The 24928-nt window shown below is 44.7% G+C and overlaps 1 protein-coding gene across 2 annotated transcripts in view; it reads left to right on the top strand.

Annotated features, from left to right (window-relative positions):
* LOC134404161 (solute carrier organic anion transporter family member 1B3-like) overlaps positions 1–20100 on the top strand; it is a 36357-nt gene extending 16257 nt beyond the window's left edge. For both annotated transcript variants that reach the window (XM_063134793.1, XM_063134795.1), the window contains exons 4-15: positions 2270–2402; positions 3720–3826; positions 4586–4732; positions 5498–5596; positions 7583–7828; positions 9980–10144; positions 13431–13626; positions 15207–15369; positions 16643–16827; positions 17162–17226; positions 18537–18654; positions 19809–20100. In XM_063134793.1, the coding sequence (XP_062990863.1) occupies positions 2270–2402; positions 3720–3826; positions 4586–4732; positions 5498–5596; positions 7583–7828; positions 9980–10144; positions 13431–13626; positions 15207–15369; positions 16643–16827; positions 17162–17226; positions 18537–18654; positions 19809–19986 (1802 nt within the window). In that variant the 3' untranslated portion in view covers positions 19987–20100. The remainder of the gene's footprint in view (positions 1–2269; positions 2403–3719; positions 3827–4585; positions 4733–5497; positions 5597–7582; positions 7829–9979; positions 10145–13430; positions 13627–15206; positions 15370–16642; positions 16828–17161; positions 17227–18536; positions 18655–19808) is intronic.
* The last annotated feature ends 4828 nt before the right edge of the window (positions 20101–24928 follow it).

Genomic DNA, 24928 nt, shown 5'->3' with positions numbered 1-24928 from the left:
AGGTTCACCACCCCTGCAGGTGTGGATAGTAGACACACTGCATATACAGTTTTCAAAGCAGTAGTGTAGATCCCCCCTTATATCTAGGGCCATGGCTAGACCAGGCCTATATCCCAGGATCGTCCCAGGATCATCCCTGTGCGCCCACATAACGCACAGGGGATCACAGGAGCAGGGAGAGATGATTCCTCCCTTGGCCCAGGATTTCACCCTTCCCTTTTAGCCCGCTTTTTCCATGGTCTTGGGATGATCCCAAGACCCTGGAACGGGTGGGCGGGTGTCGTAGGTTGTCCCGGCTCCTTGCGAATAACCGCAAGGAGCCAGGACCCGGGCATGGGTGTGGGGTGTGGGGTGGGCAAGGGTTATTATTATTATTATTATTATTATTATTATTATTATTATTTAAAAAAACTTATCTTGCGTTCAAGCTCTGCTGCTCTCATTTCCCTTTAAAAAAAAAATACCAAAATGGCAGCCATGATGTCGCGCACCACGTGTAAACCAGGGCAATGATCTCACGATCATAAAATCATGAGATTGTTGCCCTACTACCTCCTCATCTAGCCATGGCCTAGATCAGCTTTCCCTAACCAAGTCTGCAGCTCCCATTATTCCTAGCCAGCATGGGAATAGTAGTCAGTGGCCAATGTCCCTGGACAAACAGGTTCCAAGATCATCTCCCCTCACTAAGGGTGCTTTCAGGTGACACCGAAGTTCTGTGCTTATCATCCAGAATGATCAGCTGGTCATTGAGCAACCAGTATGCAATGAAGCCAATATTACTGTGCCTGCACCACCACTATTTCCCTGCAGTAGCCAGCCTAAAACCACCATCAGGTTCTGTAGTGTCATAGCCAGAAGGGGTGGCCATTACCACCTGGTGTGATTATATTGGGTCGTCTTTTAAAAATATATCCTGTGATCCTAGTAAAATTATTAGCCATGATGGCTATTGATAATGAGTAGCTTTCACAGAAAGGTCACCCTAATTGTGTAAAAAGAAGAAGGGTGGGTGGGAGAGAACCAACAATATGTAATACACAGTGTCACACTTTTTGTCCAATTAGGGCCTAAGGGGGCTCAAATTGACTGGAAAAGATCCATCATGTGGCATTTGTCAAGTTGTTTTGTCACTTGTGCACACATTTGAGTATTACATATTTCCAGCTCTACCCCATAAATAAAGGTGTTTTTCTTTCAGCAAGAGCTACACATCATGCCTAATAATTTTACTAGGGTTGTAGTCTAGGACGGGAGGGGAGTATCTAGGTTTATTCCTGAACAGGGAACTAACCGCTCCGTTTAAAAACCCACGTATTTGGTCAAAATGGGGTTGACACATGAAGGGGAGATGATGTTTTACATAGCTTCATAGAGCTATGACTGATCACTAATGAGGGTCAGTTAGCAGGCTGAATGAAGAAAAACATGGGCCTCATCTACACCAAGCAGGATATTGCGCTATGAAAGCGGTATATAAAAGGCAGGAGCCACACTACTGCTTTATAGCGGTATTGAAGTGCCCTGACAACTGTTGGGGCCCATTGACCCGTACCATATACCGCTTTCATACTGCTATGTCATGCTTGGTGTGTCTCCTGCCTTTTATATACCGCTTTCATAGTGCAATATCCTGCTTAGTGTAGATGAGGCCATGGTGTCTAATAACCAGAAGACAGATGACACCTCAACCTCTATGAATGATTTTGTTCATAAGTCAAAACTAAAATAATAATAAAAAACTTTCCCCCTCCCCAATCGTGATTTACAGATTTTGCATTGTCTTGCATCTTTTCAGTGATGCTTCCAAAACTAATTTAAGGACATGATGGATTTTTTTCCAGTCAACGTGAACCCACTTGGGCCCTAATTGGGCAAAACCTGCAAAACCCAAAGCTCCAAATGGAGCATTATGTATTTTCACCTCCCCCCAATTATTATTTTTTTTACACAATTACACCTGCAATCCTATACACACTAACCTTAAAAGGTAGGGGAAGAAATCTCATTGAACTCAGAAAGGCTTATATCTGAGCACTGCACTGTAAGGTTTTTGTTTCGGTGAAATCTACTGACAGCCATCATGGCTAATGCTTTTATTAGGGTCATACGTGATTAAAAAAAGAAGTCTATCTCATGTGATATTTCCAGATGTTAATGACTACCCCATTTTTAGACCCATGGCCCATGGGACTACTGAGGACAGGTGATAAATTATTTAGCATGAAATACTCCCACCCCCTCAGTAATTCTTTGCTTTATTTTCCAGGGAATTTGTTGATGATTGCATTTGTGAGTTACTTTGGGGCCAAATTCCATCGGCCAAGAATAATCGCTCTTGGTTGTTTTATCATGTCCTTTGGGAGCTTTTTAACAGCAATGCCTCATTTCTTCATGGGATAGTAAGTATGTGTTTACATGTACTTTGCTACATTGCTCACGCCTCCATTCCTGAAGCCACTTGTTGAGATGGGCAATAACGTTTATACAAATGGGACCTCAAACAAAACGTTCAAATGTAGACCAGTGGAGGCTGGTGGCTCCGATGTCAGCGGGTGGGTGAATCCACTCCGTGTTTTGGTCAGAACCAGTCACAACTCTACAGGAGCTCTGCGCCTTGGGTATTTTATTTTATTTTATTTATTTAAGGATTTTTATGCCGCCATTCAGCCAAAAAAGGCTCTCGCGGCGGCTTACAAAAGTATTTCTTGACAGTCCCTGCCCACAGGCTTACAATCTAAAATACATGACACAAAAGGAAACAGGACTGGGAGGGAGGAGGAGGAGGAGGGGGGAAAGGAAAGCAAATTCAGGCACTACAATCTTAGTTGTAAAGTTCAGAGCTGCTTCACACCTTGGATAGCTCTTTTAGAATTCTGACTGGTTCCGACTGAAACCTGGAGCTGATTCACTGCCCCACTGACATCGGAGCCACCAATTCCCACTGATAGAGACTGCTTCTGTTCAGGATTCCAGACACTCCAATCCCTTTCCCTCTACAATCAGCATTCCACATCCACAGAGCATGCATTGCTCAGTCCTCCTTGGGCTGATTTGGGGAGGGCAAGGCTTGGCAAATCATGGGGTTCCCCAAGCTTCTTGATACTTCCCTCTTATGCATCGATTTGGCTACGTAAGAGGGGCCAGTATCAAGGGTAGGCAAAGTCGGGCATCTTCTTGACTTGCTCCTGCTCTTCACCATTGCAACCTGTGTGTTTGCCTGCTTCTCGCTTCACCCCCAGCAATGCCGGGGGTGTGAAGGAAGGAGGAGCAGTAGTTGCCTGTCAAGCAACGATGGGGAAGAAGAAGATGAAAAATAAATAAATAAAGCATATCTCCCTATCCTTTCATCCACCATGACTAAATGTAACTTAGAGAGAGAGGGCCTTTTCTGTGGTGGCCCCCCAATTGTGGAACAATCTCCCTGACGAAGCCTGCCTGGCGCCGACATTGTTATCTTTTCGGCACCAGGTCAAGACTTTTCTCTTCTCCCAGGCATTTAGCAATGTGTTATTAGCCTGGGTTTGTTTTTGTATGTTTTTGTGGTTTTAAATTGTATGTTTTTGTGATTTAAAATTTTTGTATATTGTTTTTAAGTGTTTTTATCCTATGTAAACCACCCAGAGAGCCTCGGGTATGGGGAGGTATACAAATGTAAATAATAATAATAATAATAATAATAATAATAATAATAATAACAACAACAACTTTGTTTTCAGTTATAAATATGATACATTATCACGTTCACCAGACAACTCAACATCCAGTATCTCTCCCTGCTCATTGAATCAAACAGTTCCAGGGGTAGAAGAGTTGCCAGGGTCAGGTAAGGTTGTCATTTCTCAGTAGGGACAGGTAAGAATTATACTCCATCAAGTTGGTTTGTTTTTTAAAATCTCCAGTTTACATCTCCGGAGACTTTCAGTGAGCCAAGACAGAGCTGTGCTCTGAAATTCGCATTTTTGTGAGCTTTTCGATGCAGTTCACGATGGGACAAATGCACATGAACAATGGACATATTAGGTGAAAGTGTGCACAAAACAACACTTCAGCAACGTAAAGTAAATTTGTAATTTTAAAAATGTGCACAAATATGCAATTAGAAAAAATGCACACAACAAAGTACACCTTTTCATATGGAATTTTAGGATGCTTTTAGGATGCATTTAGGATTTTTTTAAAGGAAGTTTTAACAATGTATACTATGTTTTTAATCAGTATTTTATGTATTTTATATTTACTGTTGTTCCCTACCTTGATCAGGATGGAGAGGCATGTAAGAAATAAAATTATTATTATTATTATTATTATTATTATTATTATTATTATTATTAAAAATAAAAACTTGCAAGTTCATGCTGAAACAGAACAGAAAACAAGCGTGATCCCAACATTGATAATGTTGGCATGACCAAAATTGTCAAATCTAATCTATCCATATTCCTCAGTGGAAATTTGTAAGTGTGATGTGCAGAACTATACATTATGTTTGAAGCAGGGCCACCGCTGTTTTCAATCATTCGTGAGGATACGATCCTATGTGTTTCATGGCTTTTTCTTCTGCTGTAATTGCTGTGACTTGCAGGCTGTGAAAAGGAAAGTATATCTTACACATGGATTTTTGTCTTGATGGGGAATCTACTACGTGGAATAGGCGAAACACCAATAACTCCACTGGGCATATCTTACATCGATGATTTCTCTAGAGAAGAAGATGCTCCTTTATATATTGGTAATGTCTAAAATGGAAGGCTTCCTTGTGGTACTGAGTAACTGAGGATACTTAATGGATAACTGAATCATTGTGAACCACCCAGAGAGCTTCGACTATTGAATCATAGAATAGCAGAGTTGGAAGGGGCCTACAAGGCCATCGAGTCCAACCCCCTGCTCAATGCAGGAATCCACCCTAAAGCATCCCTGACAGATGGGTGTCCAGCTGCCTCTTGAAGGCCTCTAGTGTGGGAGAGCCCACAACCTCCCTAGGGAACTGATTCCATTGTATAGAAACGAAATAAATAATAATAAAGGCAGATTTTCTAGCTGAGACGCTCTGGTTTCTACACCTCCTCGCCCCCCTGCACTCAATAATTCTGGTTTCTACACCTCCTCCCCCCCCCCCCGCACTCAATAATTCAGTACTTTTGCCTCTGTTTCCAGATTCTTTAGAAAGTTCACCTAAAGAGTGAGTCACTCTTTCCTTCATGCAAAAGCTTCAATGAAAATTACTCCCCATTTTTGGCTCAGCTCTGTGTACAACATCTGAACTATATAGCTAAGAAAATTTTAATATGTGAATTGACCCTCAAAACTATGCTGGTCCCATGTACTCAATGCAAAACTCTACCCGTCCACATGAAAATATACCATCCAACTGATGAAATTCACTAACCCCATACGGCTGAAGTGGCTCTAGACAGGCATGGAACAAACCATTGCAGAATATGCAAGGTTAGCGTCTTGGAATATAGTGACACTGTTTTCTTTATCATTGTAGGCTGCTTGCACACAATAGCAATGATTGGTCCGATGGCTGGTTACCTCCTGGGAGCTCTGTTAGCCAGGCTGTATGTCGACATTGGCTTTGTGGATCTCAGTAAGTGTGATGCAAGATGAACCTAGGCCATTGCAATATGTACTATGGGACATGGCTTGGTTTATTGGTTTAAGTCATGTAGAGTTAGCTCTGCAGATGTCTTAATATGAACGTGCTCTCTAAGGCTTTCAGTGATTATGCTTTCTTTGGTGGAGGAACAGCATCCTAATGGATAGAAGGTTTAGCTTCCAGCCCTGTGGTTCTATATCTTCCAGTCCTATGGGTCTATGAGTTATACAGCAGTTTGGTCCATGGTGCTAGTCATGGGTTAGCACCATGTACCAAAATGCATGGTGCTAATCCATGCATTTTGGTGTTGAACCTTTGAGGTTTGGAGAAGGTCTTGAGGATGCACTCAAGTGATGGGTAGGACTGAAAGCAAAAATGGTGGCATCAGAATACCAAAAATGCCAGCATAGTGCAGCGTAAAGCTCTTACTGCTAGTAACCAAGACTTAGGAGAGGCATTTTCACCTCCTCCAACTTAGAATGGGGAAAAAACTGCACCAAAGCCAAGAAATCACCCAGGAAAGGGAAGCCTTCTGGGCAACTCTGGAGAGCTGGTTTGGAAGCTCAAGTGGGCCAAATCTGGCACACAGACCTGAAATTCAAAGTCTCCAATTGAAAGCCTTGTGTTACATTCATGAAGGTTGTGGGTTAAATTTAATCTTGGGGAGTTGCCCCCTATAAAACAGGGATATGCACTTAACAACTAAGGGGTGATCATAGAATCATAGAATAGTAGAGTTGGAAGGGGCCATGATGGGTGAGAATGATGGGAGTTGGACAACTGGAGGGCAATAGGTTCTCCAACCCTAGGCTGTAGCCACCTCCTACTCACTGAAAATACTGTCAGCTATTCAGAATTATGGGTGGATATTAAGTACATTGGGTATGTAGGCAGGCAGGAGATGACTAAAGTGAAAAGTTGGGAATCCCCAGATGTGGACTGTGTAAGCATAAGGCCTGAGGATAAGACTGAAATGCTAATTTCCCCCCTCCCAAACCTGTGCTGTCCATCTTGTTGATCAAGCATGCACTCTTGGCTTTATCTGTGATTCCTCCATCTCCTTTGCTGTACATATTCAGCCCATCACCAAGTTATGTTGCTTCTTCCTCTGTTGTACTATGAAAAATATAGCTCTTCCTTTCTGCCCCCTTGGCAAAAACTCCAGTCATCTCTTGACTTGACCATAATGACCATCCCCTCTCAGATCTTCTGTAGTTGTGCCTCAGTTCTCTCACCTCTGCCTAAGTATGTGCCACCGCTCTTGCTCCTCAGACAACATGGACCATCTACCTAGTTTCCTGTCCACTCCTGGATTCACCACAAATGTATTTTCCTCATCTTCAAAGCCCTCTGTGACTTTGTCTTGCCCATCTTTCTGCCCTCAAGTCCCAATACATTTCTGCTTATGGCATTTTTGGGTGGGGGGCAAGTATCTGCATTATTGTTTGTTATCCTGCATGCACATTTGATGGTGCTTGATCAGGGGTGGTGAACCTCTTTCAGCTCAAGGGCTGAATTCAATTTCAGAGAAGCTCCAGGGTGGGCAGGCATTCCAGTTAAGGGTGGGGCCAATGGCAAAAAGAAGGCAAGGTCAAAATGACCAGCATATATTAGCTTAAAGCTCTTACTTCAATCTTTAGAATGGGGCAGGGTGGAGGAACATAAGAACATAAGAAGACCCATGCTGGATCATATCAAGTGTCCATTGAGTCTAGCAATCTGTTCACACAGTGGCCAAGCAGCTGTTGACCAGGAACTCACAAGCAAGACAAGGGTGCAACAGCTTGTAAAAGCTGGGAAGCCACCAAACCAATGGCTGGGAGAAAAGGTATGGTGTAAGGGCAAGTGGCCAACTGAGGAACCCTGGAGAGCCAGATTGGGACCCCACATGGGCTAGATTTGACCTGAGGTTCAACACCCCTGTGCTATATGAACAAATAGATAACAGAATTTGGTTTAATCCATCCCTTACTCTAGGTACAGTAACTATAACCCCATCTGATGCCCGTTGGGTTGGTGCATGGTGGCTGGGCTTTTTGGTAGCCGGTGTCACCAATCTGATTTCTGGCATCCCTTTCTTGTTCCTGCCTAAAAGTCTGGACACAAACAAAGAGAATGACCACATCAAGCCAAAAATGGATGTGGTGAAAATTAATGGTGATGAAAGCCATATGGAGAACTCTGAAACTGAGCAAGGAGTGGGGTGCACGGGAAAGCTGAAAGGTAAGAACATGAGGATGAACTTGCTTTAGCCCACCCAGGGTGCATTTACACACATCAGGCTTCAGAAAGGGTCAGATTCTGGGTCCCAGGAGCATAGCCAACATTTGGTAGCAGTGGAGGATCAGGAGGCCAGAAGCATTTAAATAGTCTAAACCAAAGTGGAGGCAACAAGGCCCAGAGCAGTCTACTGCCTTAGCTAGACCTAAGGTTTATCCTGGGATCGTCCCGGTGCCTGCTCCCGGGATATCCTGTGTGTCATTTACATGAACAGGGATGACCCCGGGACGATCCCGTGATAAACCTTAGATCTAGCTAAGGCTATCATGTACCAGAATCAGGCTAACACAGGAGATGTCGCTCAGACTAAGAACAAGCTCTGAGACAAGGGCAGCCTTCCCCAACCTGGTGTTCTCCAGGCATTTTGGATGAAAACTCCAGAATCCCTGATTCTGATCAGGTCCAGGAGAGGATTCACCACATCACTGACATCGGAGCCACCAGCCTCCACTGGAAATCATTGCTGTCATATAAATAGAAAAACGATGCATCTCGCCAAAGTGGGGCAGACTCTGATCTGGTGATGAGCCTGCCCAGTTGGCTGTCCACCACTCTCTCTTCTTCTGGTTCTTCATGTCAAACTGGATGTCAGCCGGACAGCCCTGCAAAGTAGGACAGACGGCCAACCTATCCTTGGGGTGGCTCAGCTGACCTAACGCTCAGCTAGGCTGGAACTGCAAGCCAGCTGATGCCCACTGCTCTTGAAGCATAGCATCCAGCCTGCCATGCTTGCAGTAGAAACTGTGGAATGGCTACTTAAATGCATGACCCAACGCAATGCCCATGATGGCCTGTTCAGACAACACGCTAAACGGGGCCACTGTGTACAAATTAAGTATATTACAGTCACAATTTGCACAAATTTAGGAATATAGGGGGGGACAGACAAAAATCTGCATAAAATCAGGCTAGCTCACAGATAAGCGAACTAAAGTGTGTGTTTGTGTGTGGAGGGGTGAGGGGTGAGCTGATGAAAGCTTGGTAGACTTTACCCCTGACAGTTTCCTTCAGCTTCCCTAGCGCATTACCCTAGACCAGAGCTTTCTAAACTTTTCATGTTGGTGACGCACGTTTTAGGCATGCATCATTTCGCGACACAGTAATTCAGTTTTACTAGCAAACCGGAGGTTAAATTAACCCCTTATAAGAGGTACGGACACATACATAAATTGTAATAACGAAATGTATGGGGACACAACATATCTCACGAAAACCTTTCATTGATATTTTTTTAAAATATATGATTTGCAAGATAATAACATACATTTCCAAGACTTTTCACATTGAACCAATTTTGTCGAGCTGCAATCGAGCGGCGGTTGAGACGGTGTTCTATCAAAAAACTGGACCCATGGAATTTCTCGAATGCGTCACTTCCGGTGCAGCCGCGTCACCGGAAGTGACGCAGAATCAGCTGTTTCGACCTGGTTATGCATACTGCGCATGCGCAGTACCTGTATGATCCCTCGACCGTGGTGTGCATACACGGATACGACGGAAGGGGAATATACTAGTGCACCATACTAATCGGCACCCTTGCTGCGTAAAAATGCGTGCAAGTTGGTATTGCTTATTTCACATAGACTCAGAGGTTTCTCGTTACGTTCGCGTGACACACCTACGCACTGCAGCTGACACACTAACGTGTCGCGACACACAGTTTGGAAAGCTCTGCCCTAGACCTTACAAATCTTCCATTCTTTTTCCTGATCACTTCAGAGAAACTCTTACCAGAGTTCCCCTATTGATCGCTATCAGCATTGGATCTCTGATGCTGGATGCCATCTGTGAATACAAGGCTTCCTTCTGGCTATTGTGGTTAATAGCCACCCATTGACCTATCCCCATGAATGTTGAAATCGTTTTTCAAAAAGCCATCCCCACGTCTTGTGGTAATGAGTTCGGTGCCTTGATTAAGAGGCTTGCAACCAGTAAAGAAACTATAATGACCAACTGTTGGGTTACTGATGGGACGTCAATTGAGAACAGGGTAAGGCACAAGGGAGGGGCTGTGGTTCAGTGGTAGAGCAAACATCAAGTAGGGCCCAGGTGTAAGCGTGGCTTCCACTAACCACCAGAATCTCTTCCTTCCAGGGTTCTTTAAGTCCATGAAGACTTTATTGGTTAACCGAATGTATTTTGTACTATTGTGTGTGACGTTGCTGCAAGCTAACAGCTTTATCGGTTACATGACATATAACCCAAAATACATGGAACAGCAGTATAGCCAGCCTGCATCAAAGTCTAATTTTGTAATAGGTGAGTCTTGTCCTCCCTTTCTCTCTCTCTCTTCTGGGGTATCCCTTACAGATTACTCACTAGTACAGTGGCTTCTTATAAAAGAGGAAATGCATAATCAAAAGAGAGGACAAAAGAAGGCACTGATTTGAACAACATGTACATATACTCATTTATATGTACAGATGCATTTAAAAAAATAATTACAGTAATTGAAATAGAAATACAGTAATCTCACCATAATGTGGAAGACTGGAAGGAGGTGACCGGTGTGCCTTGCTAGGTCTGCTGTCCAGGTATTGTTGATGGGCAGCTTCAAGGCTCAGTTCTTCCTTCAGATGGTTCTTTATCTTTAAACTGGACTTGGACTGGTCAGCCCTTTAGAAAGACGATGCCATCAAAACAGAGGACTCTGGCAGTGCTTCTAATATAAATGCTCAAACGAATGAATGAATAAATGAATGAATGAATGGATAAATAAAACATAAAAGGCTATATCTAAAGGGATGTAAATAATTGAATGAGTGAATAGATAAATTACACAAGGTAAGATTTGCCATGCTGGATCATCAAAGAGTCAGGACTACTGTCTAGCAGAGAAATGGGCCCAACAATTTAAGAAGGACATAGACAAATTGGAGTAGGTTCAGAGAAGGACAAAGGGGGTGTGATGAGTGGCATGGCAAACATGTCCTGTGTGAAAAGGTTGTAGGAACTAGGTATGTTCAACCTAGAAAAAATAAGACTGAGAGGGGATATGATAGCACTCTGAAAAACCCATGTCCTCTGCTGCATTAGGGCTTTCATCACAAGAGGGTGGATTTCGGTAGATCAATAGGAGAAACATGTGGATGGTAAGAGCAGTTTAGCAATGGAACCAATTATCTAGGGGGATGGTGGATTCCCCTTGCTGGACATTTTCAAGCACAGGGTGGATATGAGTTTCAGTTGGTACAGCTTGATGACATTGACAAGGTGCTTGGACAGGTTCATGCAACCACCTCTGTATTGGATCCTTGACGCTCTTGGCTAATAAAAGCTAGCAGGGATGGAACAGCTGGCTGGGCCAGGGAAGTGATTAATGCCCCTTTGTGAGAGGGAGTGGTCCCAGACCATCTGAAAGAGGCGGTAGTGGGACCATTCCTGAAGAAACCTTCCCTGGACCCAGAAAATCTTAATAACTACAGGCCAGTGGCAAATGTTCCGTTCCTGAGCAAGATCCTTGAGCAGGTGGTTGCGAGCCAGCTCTTGGATGAGACCGATCTGGATCCATTTCAGTCAGGTTTCAAGCCTGAACCTGAAACAGCCTTGATCACCCTGTATGCTGACCTATGTCAGGAGGAAGACAGGGGGAGTGTGACTCTGTTGATTCTCCTTGATCTCTCAGCAGCTTTTCATACCATCGACCATGGTATCCTTCTGGGATGACTGGCTGAGTTAGGAGTGGGAGGTACTGCATTGCAGTGGTTCTGCTCCTTCTTGATGGGTCAGCTCTAGAAGGTGGTGCTTGGGGGACACTGCTCAGGCCCGTGGATTCTCCAGTATGGTGTTCCACAGGAGTCATTTTTGTCCCCCATGCTGTTCAACATCTACATGAAACCGTTGAGTGCATTCATCCAGAGTTTTGGAGTGCGTTATCAGTATGCTGATGACACACAGTTCTATTTCTCCTCATCTTCACTGGGTGAGGCTGTGGAATAGCTGAACCAGTGCCTGGCTGTGACTGGATGAGGGCTAATAAACTGAAACTCAATCCAGACCAGACTGAGATGCTGTTAGTGAATGGTTCTGCTGACCAGATGGAGGGTGTTCAACCTGTTCTAGATGGGGTTACACTCCCCCAAAGGAGCAAGTTTGTAGCTTGGGGGTTCTCCTAGAACCATCTCTGTCACTTGAGGCTCAGGTGGCCTCAGTGGCATGGAATGACTTCTACCAGCTTTGGTTGGTGGCCCAGCTACACCCCTATCTGGACAGGGATAACCTGGCTTCAGTTGTCTATGCTCTGGTAACCTTCAAGTTAGATTATTGCAATGCACTCTACGTGGGGCTGCCTTTGAGGATGGTTCAAAGCTGCAGCTTGTGCAAAATGCAGTGGCCAGATTGATAATAGGGACCAGAAGGTTTGAACATATAAGACCAACTCTGGCCCACTTGCATTGGCTTCCTGTACGTTTCTGAGCTAGATTCAAGGTGCTGGTTCTATCCTATAAAGCCTTACATGGCTTGGGACCACAATACCTGATGGAACGCCTTTCCCAACATGAACCTACCCATACACTACGCTCAACATCTAAGGCCCTTCTCTGGGTGCCTACTCTGAGGGAAGCTTGGAGTGGTTTTAAATTTTGAATAATAATAACAACAACAACAACAACAACAACAACAACAACAACAACAACAAATAATAATAATTTATTTCATACCCGCCTCTCCGATTGGATCGAGGCAGGGAACAACAAGATTAATTGTTCAGAGGAGGACAACCATGTTCAGAGGAGGGCAACCAGGGTGATCAGGGGTCTGGAAACAAAGCCCTATGAAGAGAGACGGAAACAACTGGGCATGTTTAGCCTGGAGAAGAGAAGATTCAGGGGAGACATCGTAGCACTCTTCAAATACTTAAAAGGTTGTCACACAGAGGAGGACCAGGATCTCTTATCGATCCTCCCAGAGTGCAGGACACGGAATAATGGGCTCAAGTGACAGGAAGCCAGATTCCGGCTGGACATCAGGAAAAACTTCCTGACTGTTAGAGCAGTACGACAATGGAACCAGTTACCTAGGGAGGTTGTGGGCTCTCCCACACTAGAGGCCTTCAAGAGGCAGCTGGAGAACCATCTGTCAGGGATGCTTTAGGGTGGATTCCTGCATTGAGCAGGGGGTTGGACTCGATGGCCTTGTAGGCCCCTTCCAACTCTGCTATTCTATGATTCTATGAATTATTTTAATCTTATGTAAACTGCCCAGAGAGCTTTGACTATGGAGTGGTAGAGAAATGTAATAAACAATAATATAATATCCATCTGTTGGATATGGTTTCCCCTGTATTTCCTGGACTGGATGGCCTGCATGACCCCCCCCCCCTCTCAACTATGCAATTCCATATTCTATCCTATGAAGTTGGGAGGAATACTGGATGGTTATGTCTGCCCCTTTAACATTTCCAGTGCATTCCTCCTATTTTCCCAGCCTGCTTTTTCCATCCATATTCATTTCATTTGCTTTCCCCCCCCCACACACACACACTGTGCATTTCAGCTGCAATAGAAGAATGTGACCTTCCTCCCTTCCCTGTCTTTCATTTTAGGTGTAGCAGTTTTGCCAGCTGTTGGCATTAGCATGTTTTTAGGAGGGTTCATCATGAAAAAGTACAAGCTAGGCATCGTCCGTGCTACGAAGATGGCAATTACAGTGTCACTGGTGGGATTCTTAATTTCATTGCTCTACGTGGCAGTGGGTTGTGACAACCGCACAGTGGCTGGATTAACGGTGTTCTATGATGGGTATGTAATATGTGTACGCATGGGTACGTAGAGCAGAGATAAGGAGCCGGTGGAACCCATTGCTAGCACAATGGGGAGCTAGTGGTTGTTGAAGCAATCCAAAATGAGGGAAGCAGAAGCAGGTTGAGGGAACATCTAGAAACATGCTCCATTTGGACCTTCACCCTGAAACTGCTATCAACTGTGCAGTGAGACGTCCTGGAAGACCACTGTAATCAGAAAGATGGTGACAGTGGTTTATGACAATGGTTCTGCCAGGGTCAAATCTCCGTGCTTGAGTCTCCCATTTCTAGAGCCCTCTGTCCCTGGGCCTTCTCAGGCTCTCCTGGAAGAATTTAGGAAGAATGTTCCGGGCAAGACAGCCATGTGTTAATCAGAGATACCAGTTGTGCAACATAACAACAAATCACTCGTGCTTACTGTATGTAACCTTGAAGTGATGTGTTTACTAGATAGACTGCCAAATGTGAGAATGTAGCCAAATCACAGGTGTACCTGACAGTTAACTAGCAATGCTAGCATGGGTTGGCAAATTGTATTCGAACTTATGGTAGAAATATAATATATACCCCCTGCGGGACCTTTCCGTGGACAAGGATCGCGCCACACCTGACTAGCCCTGGAGCACATCTATGACTGCAGTGGGGTTCCCAACAACTGAAGGGACATACCTTTCCTTTACTTGCATTTTCCTTTCCGTATTTCTTCTGCTGTTAATATCCTGACTCTCCCTCTAAATAAAATCTGAGAAAGGAACCAATTTGTCTTATCCAAATCCTAAAAATCCTCTGCCCTGGTGGAACAATTGGCCCAGGGTTCATCTACACCAAGCAGGATATTCCACTATGAAAGCGGAATATAAAAGGCAGGAGCCGCACGACTGCTTTATAGCGGTATTGAAGTGCACTGCAGGGTCTACACCACTGCTTTATAGTGGTACTGAAGTGCACTGACAACTCTTGGGGCCCATGATGCCTCGACACCAAGCAGGATATAACACTATGAAAGTGGTATGACAGTGGTATATGGCATGTGTCAATGGGCCCCAACAGTTGTCAGTGCACTTCAGTACCACTATAAAGCAGTAGTGTGGCTCCTGCCTTTTATATACCACTTTCATACCACTTTCATAATGGAATATCCTGCTTGGTGTACATGAGCCCGTAGTCAGCAGGATCCACGGAGCAATGCCACTGTGCTGTTTAGTTGCTGTCCTCAACTGGACAGCAACTGGAGGTTCCTGTGCCTCATCTGGTACCCTGAGGGATGCCAATGGCCTCTTCCTCCCACTTTCCCACTTGAAAGCAAAAGATACACGAAATAGTAATATCTCAGGCGATAGAATTGTCTGGCAGTGCAGTGTAAGGGGTGGAAGAAAGAATTGCTGAACATGTATGTGGCTGCCTTGTGTGGTAAGCTACTGCACTGCGGATATGAGCCTGCTCACCTTCAGGGCCTGGACTGACTCTGCCCATGCTTTATACTGAGGCAGAAAGGTGGGATACAAATGCCTCAAATAAATACATCTACCTACGTTCTAGAAGGACCAAAAGTACATACCTCTATCTTTATTCCAAAAGGCAACCTGCTACGTTGGACACCATTCCTTTGTCTTCAGTCTGCAACTCAAACTGCAGCTGCGCTCCGAACCAGTGGGATCCCGTCTGTGGAGAAAATGGGATCACATATGTGTCGGCATGTTTTGCTGGGTGCAAAGACATAACGGGATTCAGGAAAGAAACAGTAAGACTTGCTCATTTTTAATGCTTTTTACTGCAAGGATGAAGGCTCATAATTTCATTTATATTCTGGATTGGGGACGGAGAAATAAATCCTTGAGAGAATCATAGAATCATAGAATAGCAGAGTTGGAAGGGGCCTACAAGGCCATTGAGTCCAATCCCCTGCTCAATGCAGGAATCCACTCTAAAGCATCCCTGACAGATGGTTGTCCAGCTGCCTCTTGAAGGCCTCTAGTGTGGGAGAGCCCACAACCTCACCAGGCAACTGATTCCATTGTCGTACTGCTCTAACAGTCAGGAAGTTTTTCCTGATGTCCAGCTGGAATCTGGCTTCCTTTAACTTGAGCCCGTTATTCCGTGTCCTGCACTCTGGGAGGATCGAGAAGAGATCCTGGCCTTCCTCTTTGTGACAACCTTTTAAGTATTTGAAGAGTGCTCTCATGTCTCCCCTCCATCTTCTCTTCTCCAGGCTAAACATGCCCAGTTGTTTCCGTCTCTCTTCATAGGGCTTTGTTTCCAGACCCCTGATCATCCTGGTTGCCCTCCTCTGAGCTTGCTCCAGCTTGTCTGCGTCCTTCTTGAATTATGGAGCCCAGAACTGGATGCAGTACTCTAGATGAGGCCTAACCAGGGCCGAATAGAGAGGAACCAGTACCTCACGTGATTTGGAAGCTATACTTCTATTAATGCAGCCCAAAATAGCATTTGCCTTTCTTGCAGCCATATCGCAGTGTTGGCTCATATTCAGCTTGCGATCTACAACAATTCCAAGATCATTCTCGTTTGTAGTATTGCTGAGCCAAGTATCCCCCCATGAGAAGTTGTTTCTCATCCTGTTTTATTTTGAAGAGCTAGAATATATGGGTTCTGTGGCTTAATTTCTAAAAAGAGATGTATAGAGTGTCAATCCCAGAAGCCTAGCCTTTAAAGATGTATTTATTTATTTATTTATTTATTACATTTTTGTACTGCCCAATAGCCAAAGCTCTCTGGGCGGTTCACAAAGATTTTCCTCCTAATCCCACGTTTAGGTCTCGGCTCAGCCCAAGACCGTGAACAAACCGGGCCTAAAGGCTAGGGCAAGATCCTGGGGCAAGGGAGAGATAATCCCTTCCTGATCCCAGGATCCCCTGAACGTTATGTGGACACACTGGGATGATCCTGGGGATCACCCTGGGATTTTGCCCTGTCTAGCTGTGGCCATCCAGTGACAAAAGGATGGACAGATGGACTCTGATGCCAACCCAATGCCATCACATCTGTTTCTCTTTTAGGTGTTTCACAATTGTAGCTGCATTGAACAGGCGGGTTCTGTGATGAGAAATTCCTCGGCAGTGTTGGGAGAATGTCAAAGGAGAGACGACTGTTCAAAAAAGTTTATTTATTTCATAGCAATAAAAGTAGCAAGTTCCATTTGCTATGCAATAGGAACGACTCCTTCTTTCATGGTCATGATTAGGTAAGTAGGATCCACAGCAGAATGTTGCAGTGTATCTCCTTCCTTGTTCAAGGACTGGATGGGACCTTCCCTATTCAAGGTCCCATCCAGTCACCCCCCTCCAACTGGGCATTCCTCTCCTTTAGAATTCTGGCTAGTTCTGACTGAAACTCAGAATGGATTCCAAGCCCCACCAAAATCAGAGCCACTATCATCCACTGCACATGGATACATGGGAAAGACACATGGACCCACAACCAAATGTGCTAAAAAGATGTCACAGTTGATTCGTAGAATTTTGCAAATATATATATAAGCATATTTACCACTAAGGTTATTTTCCCCCATCTTTTAGATGTGTACATCCAAAACTGAAGTCACTTGCAGTGGGTGTCTACATGCTTGTGATAAGAGCTTTGGGTAAGAAACAGCATTCTGATTGTTTTGTACCTTACTGGACATTTTCTTCCAAGTGGTCCTTACATATCATAGAATCATAAAATCACAGAATAGTAGATTTGGAAGGGGCCTATAAGGCCATCGAGTCCAACCCCCGCTCAATGCAGAAATCCACCCTAAAGCATCCCTGACAGATGGTTGTCCAGCTGCCTCTTGAATGCCACTAGTGTGGGAGAGCCCAGGACCTCCCTAGGTAACTGGTTCCATTGTCATACTGCTCAGTTTTTCCTGATGTCCAGCCGGAATCTGGCTTCCTGTCACTTGAGCCCATTATTCCGTGTCTTGCACTCTGGGAGGATCAAGAAGAGATCCTGGCCCTCCTCTGTGTGACAACCTTTTAAGTATTTGAAGAGTGCTACGATGTCTCCCCTCAGACTTCTCTTCTCCAGACTAAATGTGGCCAGTTCTTTCAGTCTCTCCTCATAGGGCTTTGTTTCCAGACCCCTGATCATCCTGGTTGCCCTCCTACGAATATGCTCCAGCTTGTCTGCATCCTTCTTGAAGTGTGGTGCCCAGAACTCGACACAAAACTCAAGATGAGGCCTAACCAGGGCCGAATAGAGAGGAACTAGTACCTCACGTGAATAGACAGGAACCAGAGGAACCATGCGACATAAATGTTCCAAGATATTAGTTCAGTGTGTAGCTGAATGGTCATTGGTCAAGTGGTGGCCTAGCCTCATGAAGAAGAAACACAAGTCTTGAACTGCTAGATGGCACTGAAGGCCCACCTAATCCAGCATCTGCTCCTCCTATTACCTACAGTGGTCGACCAGGTGCCTCTGAGAAGCTCATTTACAAGAGCTGAAGACACTGACTGGGTTCACATGACAACCCATCGTGGGCAATAAGCCAGGGTGGGTTGTCATGTTGTGCACCCAGACCAATTCCTGCAGGGTGGCTTGTGCATGGGCCACAAGCTATCATAACAACCCATTGTTTGTTTTAGAGTTTTTGAACCCATGATGGGTTGGTATGTTGTCTGAACCCAGCACTGTCAACCCATTACAGGCATTAGCAAAGAAGCCGCAGAAATCCTTGCCACACTGGGATCAGGTTTTGGTCAGTTTTCTGCCATTCAAGCAGTTAGATTTTCTGCTTTGGAGAATGGCCCAGTTAGATGAGGTGTTCAACAGATTGGATACCTGGGCTTCTAGTGCTTATACATACACACACACACACACACACACACACACACACCAACAATATAGTCTAAAAATGTGCCTCTCACTGACAACCTGGTACATTTTTCCCTTCTTGATGTCTTCCAGCTGGAATTCCAGCCCCTGCATATTTTGGTGCAGTCATAGACAAGTCTTGCTTGATGTGGTCAAAGACCAGCTGTGGCCAGCGTGGAGCTTGTAGGATATATGATTCTAATGTGTACAGGTGAGATGCATTGAAATCCCCAAGGCGTCTGTGATCAGCCTCTCAATTGTAGTTTCCTAATTAGCTTAATACACTAGCTGAATTCAGCTTGCATGACAGCAGCTGCATGAGGGCTTCTGACTCTAATTGTCTCCATGTAAACTAATTTAATGTTTGATGCTAAGCTCGCTCTGTCTATCTATCTATCTATCTATCTATCTATCTACCTATCTATCTATCTATCGCAAGTTTAATTAGGAGATGAATCAACTAGAGCTTTAACCGATTAACTGGTTGCAGGCAGATTTTATTGGGCAAGGTCTTATTTTAGTTGCTGGGGATGAGATTGAAGTTTGCATTTTGAAGATGTGGTGTTACTGAAGTAGGGGAAGATAAGAAAAAAATAGCTGAAAAAGCTTTAACAAGGAATGGTAAACGACTTGCTTGTTTTGCTGTAAATTATCACATACCTGTGCAATTTCCCATTGCTGCGCTCATCCCATGTCCCCAAAACAACACTGTATTGTTTTTGCATTTGGCAGCAGATGATTTTTTAAAAAAGTTTAGAAGGAGCTGCTGCAGCAACTGAGGAATGAAAATAATAATTATTATTATTATTATTATTTATTTATTTATATAGCACCATCAATGTACACCAGCACCACCCACATCCATCTGGTAGTGAAATTCATTCCCCTTCCAAATTAGCAAAATTGTTCCACTTTTGCTGCCTTAACATTTGTGTGACTAGTTCTGACTGAAACACAGCCCCACTGACACCAGAGCCACCAGCCTCCAAATAGAGATTCCCCCAACGAAAAAGTCCATTTGCTCCAATGCGCAGCTGATGAGCGCCATGCATGGTCTTCTACCGGGCCCACCAATCCTGATGGCCACCAGCCGCCACTGTTTTCTCCTCCTCGTCCTTATCATTGCTACCCTACCCTCCCTGCTTGCTTGGCAGGCAGGCAGACAGCCAGCAATGGCATCTCCTGCTCATCTTTCTCATTTTTGTGAGCCTAACCACGCCTACCCTTAACACTGACCCTTTCTTGTGATTTATGCCTGCTAGTCACTTTCAGTTCCCCCACCCCCCTAAAAAAGAAGAAGCAGAAGCAGGAATGAAGTATTGGGAAATAACCTTTTTCTTTTTCTGGACTCCTTCTCTTACACAGAAAATCTTTCTTTGGTTTGGTATATGCCTTAAGAACTCCAGCCTTTCTGCTCAGTGCAGTGTTTTTCTACCTCGTCAAGAAACATTTTGGAAAACGAGAAGCTGACGCCAATGAAAACGGGACAAAAGAAGGCATTCCTTTGAATGGAGAAGTAAAGAAAAATGGCACCGCACACTAAGCCAGCATTTCAGATGGACACCAGCATCTAGAGGAACATTGTATTTACAAAATCATGCACTGATTATGGGAGCATCTTGGCTAGATAAAAGATTAAATTGACAATGAAGCAGTATATTGAGTAGCATTTCTTTAGGGTGACCATATGAAGAGGAGGACAGGGCTCCTGTATCTTTAACAGTTGTATTGAAAAGGGAATTTCATCAGGTCACCATTGTCACCTGGTGAGACTTCCTTTTCATCAAAACAGTTAAAGCTGCAAGAGCCCTGCCCTCTTTTGTATTTGGTCACTCTAGTATAGCTCCTGCAGCTTTACCTGTTGTGATGATGCAAGAATTTCACCAGGTGCTGCCTGCATCCAAATGACACCTGCTGAAATACCCTTTTCTATACAATGGCTAAAGATACAGGAGCCCTGTCCTCCTTTTCGTACGGTCACACTAATTGTATTGCTATTGCATGTTTTGATGCTTCATAATAACTGGAAATGATCTTGAAGCATAATAGCATGTGGTCTGAAATTTGGACCTGCATGTGCCTGCATGAGGGTGCCCCTGAGCATCAGAAGTCTATTTATGGCTCATGAACAGCCCTGGCTTCACATGGTTGGGTTGGCCTATCCCTTAGTTTGAGACAGAGAAGCCTTCAAGCAAATTTATACAGCTGTCAGAGTTGGACACACTCTGGTTGCTTTGTCTGATTGAAGCCATGCCCAGTGGCAGGTCTAGGCACAGTCCCTGCTCTGGTGCACCACCATAGCCCCCTCAGGGAGGGGACTGCCACAAAGTACGGAGAGTAAGAAGCCATATAACTCTGTTACTTGGCCAACATCTCCCCTAGCCTTAAACTGTATTGGGCTGCAAAGCTAGCCACTGGTGACGGAAGTCTGCCACCTAGTGACTGAAGATGTTACTGGAGACTTCCTCCACATGACCACGTTAAAGATCATTAAAATTTATTAATGCATTTTAAGACCGTACTAAATCCCCTTAGTATGCATACCGAGTTTCAGGTGCCTAGGTTTCATGGTCTTTCAACATGGCAGCGACAGACAGACAGACAGACAGACAGACAGACAGATATTGTCCTCTGTTATTACTGATTAATATTTATTTAGGCATTTCTATCCAGTTTTTCCTACATAAATAAATTCAAAACAACACTTAGGAAATGCCTACCCCAGGACATTTTGCTGCCTGAGGTGGACAAGCAAATACAGGTCAAGGTGTGTAGTACGTAAGGTATGGGGCTGATTATCAAATGCCCCCAAATTGCCTGTTTTGCTGCTAGGGAGACCCCATTTGCTCAAGAGCAGTCAATCTTGGCAGGTGGTGCCTTCTCATCCTCCCTATGTGACTCTGCCTTCTTGGGCTCTCATCTTAATTTGGGAGAGAGGACTGATCACACATGTTCTAATCCAGCCTTCCTCAACCTGAACTATAACTCCAGTTATCCTGACCATTGATCATGCTAGCTGGGGCTGATGGGAGTTGAAGCCCAAAACTTCTGGAAGGCAGCAGTTTGAGGAAGGCTGTTCTGGTCTAATAACATGGCTGATATCATGTAGTTCCTCTACGAGAACCTGGGCGGCTTCACCTGGCATGGTAATTAAACTTGTAGCCTCCTGTGCTAGAAGTCTCTTACATCCCTCCTTGATGAATAATTTCCAGTAGATAATCAAGTTATGATCCTGGCATTCCTGTCTACGAAGAGTACAACGCTCGCGCTAACAAGCCATTAAGGCCCTCTGCATGAGATTCCTGCAATGACATTAAACCAAGAAAAAAATGTCTGCTTGCAGAGACTAGAGCCATACACTCTACATGCTCCATCACCCCTTATAGACCTTGATCCCTTTTTTAAACAAGATCCATCAGTCACAGCACCAGAATATATCGGTAGAGGGATGCTAGCTGTATGGAAATGAGCTCTCCATCTGTCAAATTAAAATTCAGAAGTGTTCTGATTTGGATGCATGCATCTGTCTTTACATGAAGTCTGATAACAGCCTAGGTCCACTTACTTGTATCCTTGCCTAGCTGAGGCTGTTGGCTCCAATTTCGGTGGGGCTGTGAATTCAATCTGGGTTTCACTCAGAATTAGCCAGAATGCTAAAGGAGCTCTTCGAGGTGCTGAACCTATTTTGGGTGTGGGCTTCAACACTTTGGATAGTTTCTTTTGAGTTCTGGTTGGTTCTGACTGAAACCCAGAATGGCTTCACAGCACCACCAAAATCACAGCCACCAGCCTCCGCTGTCCCTTTCCAACAGCAGCACTTGACGTGCACTGTCAGTTGTAAATGCCAAGTCCATCTTGCATGCCTGGGGGAGGAGAGCCTGTCACCACCCCCTTGCACCGACAGAGGCCTTAGAGCAGGAGTGAGGAACCTCTTTTGGCCTGAAACCCATATTCATTGTTGGAGAAGCTCCTAGGGATGTGGCCAAAGAGTGAGGTCAAAGTCAAAAGGGTGTGTGGCCAAAATTACCAAAAACAGCAGCCTATGTTTTTGATCTTAGAGGTCATACTGCCAATAAGCTTCAGAGAGGCCTTTTTCAACCTTTTGAATGGGGGACTCCACCAAACTTTCAGTGGTTGAGGGGGAAGGGAGTGCAAGGGCTGTGAATATCTGAGGAATCCTGGAGGTCCAAATTGGGGCCATAGCTAGACCTAAGGTTTATCCCTGGATCGTCCAGGGGTCAAACCTGTTCATCTAGGTGACACACAGGGGATCTAGTGCTCAGGCAGGGGCGAACCCTGGATGATCCCAGGATAAACCTTAGGTCTAGCTGTGGCCCTGGTCTCCAGAAGTGCTGGATTTGGCCCCAAGCCTAAGGTTCCCCAACCCTGTGTTAGAGCAAATTGTGGGATAATTAACCCAGGTTACAAACCCACCTACTCATATGTTCCAAGGCTTCTGGAATGGCAAAGGAAGAATAACTAGGGTGGCTGAAACTGGAGGTGGTCTTTCTAATGAGCACATAACATCAAGCACTAGCACACACCCTACAGCAATGGAGACCCATCCAATGGGCATTAGAGGAAGGGTTGTGGCACTCTTAACAGTGATCACAGTGGGTTCCTCACCCCATGGTGTGTGAATCTAGCCTCTCAACTTCCTTTGCATAACTCAGCATCACTGTGCATGACAGATTTGTTACATTTTCATTACATTTTTTTTTTAAAAAAAAGTCTTCATCTGCACTATAAAAAAGAGCAGTAAAGGTGCCTGTCGTGCCTCTTTTGGAAGAGAGTTCTCTAAATGGCTAGACACTTCCTTGGATGCCACCCATGTATCTTCTGAAGCAGGGCACTCGGAGAATAGCCTCTGATGAAGATCTTAATATGTGGGCAAGTTCATTTGAGAAGTGGTTCTTCAGTTACTTCTGCTCATCCCCTGGAACTTCAGGTGGATTCTTCTCTTTTTTAATTTTTTTATTTCTGAGCATCACAAATTTATTTGTCCATGCATTCCCTTTACCAACAACAACAACAACAAATTCAGAAAAAAACTTGCAAAACTATTATGAACTCACTGCTAGCTTCAGGTTTTAGGGAGCCCTCAAGCAGGCCACCTTCCAATTAATTATCTAGCTAATTACTACCCTGATCTTCAAAGAGGAAAAAAAACCCATTCAGAGTGGCTAGCACAACATTCAATTAAAATGAAACCATTACAAATAAACCCTACAATAAAACATCCCCCCCCTCCATCTTTTCCCCAGCCAGCTTGCCCTGTCCTCCTGCCAAGTGAGTGATGGCAGATCCTCGTCACCATCTATGATCACTTGCTCACCCACATGCCCAAGAGAGTGTGTAGGTGGGCAGCAACAGGGAGGAAGAGAGGCGGCAGGGCTCAGCAGGTACCGTAGGATGCCATCTCCTGATGCCATCCTGGATGTACAGGATGGAGGAGACCTGAGAGGAAGGACACTGGTGCTAGCCAACCCACCATGCCTGGGTTTTCTCTGACATGCTAGAAACTGGCAGGCCCACCACCTGCCCCCTGCCCTACAGGTGCTTACCCAATTTGTCCAGACCTATATCCACTTGGATAACCCAAACCAAGGCCACCACGAACACACGAAGAAGCAATGTGGTGACCTCGGAGCAAAGAGAAAAGTTGTGGTAAATCAACACTTTCAAAAAGCACAGTTTCGGGGAGGGGGGGGAAGTCCACCATGGCTGTGAGTTGGCCGCTGAGTCATTTAAAGAATACAGCGCCACTGCGCAGCCACGATGGGGGTCAATAGGACAAATAGACAACTCCTCTTGTCCTAAATGGAGTTTAGAGTCATTGTCTCTTCCAGAGGATTGTGGGAATTGTAGTACTATTGGAAGGGGGAGCTCTGTGTGTGTGTGTGTGTGTGTGTGTGTGTGTGTGTGTGTGTGTGTGTGTTGGATGGTTATGAGACTTAAAGTACTATATATAACCAATTTGTGGTGTACCAATGTCCTCTGTGTCAATGTCTTTGTGCTCTATTATAGTCTCTGAGTGCTTGCATATTTGGGTTGAATAAAGGTTGGCTAGAAACTGAATGAATGGATGGATAATAAATATCCTCTCATGTATTCACTGCCTCTGGTTCCTCTCTCCGCAAGCTCTCCTGCGGGCGTTTCTTATGCAAGAGGAAATTCCAGGCTCTTTCATTCCCTCCAATTACTAAGGAGAGGGTACTTTCCATTTTGCCTGCTGTGCATATCTTACCATTTGAGATCCAGCCATGCAACAATAACAACAAAGCCCTCTTATGTAATTCCACCGGGTGCCCATCATTTGCACCAGGATCTCTTCTGTGCTGCTTTAGAAGAACCGATCAAGTATGCAAAGGGCTGCTTTTGCCGGATAAAGCTTTGTTTCAAGTTTCTCACCCTGCATTTTTTTAATATATTGCTTTTGTTTCTTTAATCCAAGAATAACATTCCCAAAGCCCGGGGGCTGCATA

This window comes from Elgaria multicarinata, chromosome 9 (genome assembly GCF_023053635.1).
Source record: "Elgaria multicarinata webbii isolate HBS135686 ecotype San Diego chromosome 9, rElgMul1.1.pri, whole genome shotgun sequence".
Taxonomy (NCBI): Eukaryota; Metazoa; Chordata; class Lepidosauria; order Squamata; family Anguidae; genus Elgaria; species Elgaria multicarinata.
Note: the sequence above shows the minus strand (reverse complement) of the source record. Positions and strands in the feature narration are given on the sequence as shown.